General features: G+C 38.5%; 1 protein-coding gene across 1 annotated transcript in view; it reads left to right on the top strand.

Moving 5' to 3' along the window:
- Window positions 1-1,118: 1,118 nt before the first annotated feature.
- LOC135202122 (uncharacterized) overlaps window positions 1,119-4,002 on the top strand; it is a 27,914-nt gene continuing 25,030 nt past the window's right edge. The window contains exon 1 of the mRNA XM_064231372.1: window positions 1,119-1,330. Coding sequence (XP_064087442.1) covers window positions 1,119-1,330 — 212 coding nt within the window. The remainder of the gene's footprint in view (window positions 1,331-4,002) is intronic.

Raw genomic sequence — 4,002 nt, 5'->3', positions numbered from 1 at the left:
ACGGCATTGGCATCGCGCAGACATGCTATCAGCGGGACAGAATTCTCATGTTTATGATACCTGTGATTTCTCCGTGAGGGACATACCTTTGCGCGGCCGTCATTCGATTCGGAATCTCGCGATTGTTTCCTGGTGATGTCTTAACGAGAGTCTCTCTCTCTCTCTCTCTCTCTCTCTCTCTCTCTCTCTCTCTCTCGTAGCTACTGATATATGTTGTTTGCAAATACAGATATGGATAGGTTTAAGCTATTATATTTATCAGTAAAATGTAACAGTAGATAAGTCAAGAATGAAGGTGCAATAATCATTTTCAGTACATCTTTATGTTATTTAAGAACCCACTAAGTCTTTCCATGGTAAAGTGTTTGTTGAATTTCCGTGATAACGAGAACATTTCTAAACTATTTTCAATGGACTGGCTAAGGGAGAATTACATCATTTACATACACTTATTGTCCCTTCCTTAAGTCCATTATATACCTTCTCAAGTGGAGGATCTGTCGTTTTTCTCTAGAGTTAGGCCCTAGTGTTTATCTTCCCCATTATTTTCAATTTTACTTTTATGTCCGTTATTGATAAACAAAAGTTGTCCACGCAATGGGCTTTTATATTTTATTTTTCACATTACACCTTTTTCGTTTTTAGAGACGTGGGTGCTAGCCCCATGTAGTTACTTGATCCCAAGTGTGTGAAAGGTGTCAACAATGGAGTCTTCAATATGTGATGTTTATATATGACACTAATGTTAAGTACACATTAGTTTAACCAGACCACTGAGCTGATTAACAGCTCTCCTAGGGCTGGCCCGAAGGATTAGATTTCTTTTCTGCGTGGCTAGGAACCAATTAATTACTCATCAACGGAGTCTACTACAGCTTATTGTGGGATCCGAACCACATTATATCGAGAAATGAATTTCTAATCACCAGAAATAAATTCCTCTGGTTCCGCATTGGCAGCAGCGGGGAGCGCACTCGGCCTACCAAATTGTTTGGTGGGTACTCAACCCACTCATCCAATGAGGAACTGTGATGTAGTGTTAGTAGATAATACCAAGAGGACAGGAGCGTCATGGTAATCGCTTTATAGCGAAGAATTATAAGTTAAAGGAAAGGAAAATGAATCTTCTTCGAGAAGGTCTGCAGCCAGGAGGCATTCGCGCACGTGTGGGAGGCGCCTGTTCTCATGATGGTTCGAGAAACCCCAGGTGTGTTACAGAACTCAACACGCGCCGTCACGTCGTCAGAAACGCCGCGTATTATGATGCAACATTTCGTCGAGACCCTTCTAAAAAGTTCCTGTCAACTTGGAGGTTCTCTGATGTTCGCTGGTAAGCCCCACCCCCAGATCGCTGTATATATATATATATATATATATATATATATATATATATATATATATATATATATATATATATATATATATATATATATATATGTGTGTGTGTGTGTGTGTGTGTGTGTGTGTGTGTGTGTGTGTGTGTGTGTGTGCCCTGAGGAAGTAGAAGAGAAAGATCAGCAGAGATCATCAGTGAGAGGTCATCAGAGAGAGATAAGAGAAGAAGGAACAGACGAAGGATAAGAGAGGAAGAAGGGGCACGAGAGAGTGGGATCGGATTCGAGTCAAGTCGTCCAGTCAGAGAGAGAGCGACAGAGATATTTCGACGTTGAGCAAGCCTTCAGAGAAGAAACGTCCTACAAGGTGGTTTTGAGGAGTAACCTGCCCTTCGAGTATCAAGAATAGACATCGCTTTCTGCAGTACGGAGTCAAGAAGACGTCTAAAGTTCTACAGCTCTCCTTTGTGAAGCCGTCGCTTCGAGCATTGATTTTCGACAGCTGCAAAACTGGCCGAAAAGTATTTCATTATGGTACTTTTTCCCCAGTTCACGTATTGTAAGATTTTACTTTTGCTATGTAAATAGGAGAAACCATTCTGCATTTATCTTTGTTAGTAAGCTTGTAAATAAACCTTTGTTTTGTTTGTGTTTCTTTCTATATTCGTATCCCAGTTTCAACTGTTGGTGTTGAATTCTTTTTGTTTCTTATAATTAAGAACCTGTAGCGGACCTCGGTGTCCGTGACAAGGAGACTCTTGGAAAAAGGGTTTAAATAGGAGTTCGAAAGGAGCAAGTCGAATGTAAATGTGAGTAGTAATAGGTAATGAGAGTAAACGGATGGTTATACTTGAATGTAATTGGTTTTACGAATGATTTTTAAATAAATTTGCAGGTGAAGACTTGATTTTTATGAATGGAGAGACCCAGGCAAAGGTAGAAGCCGTTGAGACGTCGTATTTGCTTAGCTGAAATGATGAACTGAGGAATTAGAGGATGCGAAAAGTAGAATAAGTGTAAAAAGATAAATCAAAATATTTTGAGGTGGTGTGGCCACGGGGAAAAAAATGGTAGACTGCAGGATTGCTGTGGTTTAGATGGGCTTGCTTTGTAGGTATGGAAACACGGAAGTTGTGGAAGTTCATGCGCAGGCATTTCCTTTAGTGGACAGTTGAAGGATAAAAGTGAGTGGCAAATATCTTCGTTTTTTACTGGAGTCATCTTCCAATGGGGAAACAGCTTAAGAGTGAGCACACATACACAAACACACACACACACACTCACACACACACACACACACACACACACACACACACACACACACATATATATATATATATATATATATATATATATATATATATATATATATATATATATATATATATATATATATAGATGTGTGTCTGTCAGAGTTTATTGTTCAATAATTGAAGATGAATAGGCACACACACATATATAATTGCATTTATCATAATCGGCGAAGATGAGTAAAAATTATGTACTTTTTAGCATGAAAAAAGAAAATTGAGCCTTTCCTACATTTGAAAGACCATTCAATTAAATTAGAAAATATAACTGATGTGAGGAATTGCAGGTACAGATGGCGACCGTCCTTAAGTTTTTACGCTAATTTATGCCTCAGAATGTTTAATCGGGACATATACGAGGCCCAAAGTTCTCTCTATGAATTATTCATAACATCAAAAAGATATGTTACTCTTGGTGGCCGCTCGAGTATACTGAATACCACCTTTCACTCGTAAATTGAATTATAGATACTTATAGCCCGCTCCCTTAATGAAAAACAGAACTGATTCTCTGTGAATAAAAGTTGCATGAACTTATGACTCCCGCCCCCCACCTCTCCCCGAGTGCCTGAAGGTCGCTTGAGGTTTCTTGCGTCATCCAAGATCCTGAAGCGATATCTCCTGTGTGATGAGATGCTTCCTTATGAACATTATTTTAGGAGAGCTTCCGTTTCGTATGAGTAGTTGGTGAAACGTGTGGGGGCCACAGTAGCGCCCTTGGTGGTTGCGTAAAAGTATGTCATATACTATATACACAATTAGACACACACACACACACACACCACACACACACACACACACATATATATATATAATATATATATATATATATATATATATAATATATTATATATATATATGTATGCATGTATGTATGTATGTATTCCTGTCTGTACGTAAAAGTACTTAGTGTATTTATACAAAAATACAGTACTTTATACAGTGTTGTAGGAGATATGATGTTGCATATTATTTTCATTGCAATATTTTGTTCAATAGACCTAGACGTGTTCGAACGAAATTCTTAATGGACTTGAGTTCTTGTGTGTCAAATTGCTTGCTTGTGTTATCAAGAGGCGAGTTGCATTATTCAGCAAACACAGAAGCACTTGTAGATAATTGACATAATAACTGTTTTCTCTTGCCTTGTTTTCCCGATTGTATTTCTGATCCACACCCAAGAATAAAGAATTTGGGGCTTATTCCTTAGTGCAGCACCGTGTGCTGTTCAATTCCTCTCGAACCAACTTTCTCTTCCCTTTGGTGATTCACTTGCCAGACTTCGGTGGGACGCTTATATTGGTGACATGTTTTTTTTATTCCAGATTCTTTATTTCGTGATAAGAAGTCGCCTTTCT

This window comes from Macrobrachium nipponense, chromosome 30, assembly GCF_015104395.2.
Source record: "Macrobrachium nipponense isolate FS-2020 chromosome 30, ASM1510439v2, whole genome shotgun sequence".
NCBI lineage: Eukaryota > Metazoa > Arthropoda > Malacostraca > Decapoda > Palaemonidae > Macrobrachium > Macrobrachium nipponense.
Note: the sequence above shows the minus strand (reverse complement) of the source record. Positions and strands in the feature narration are given on the sequence as shown.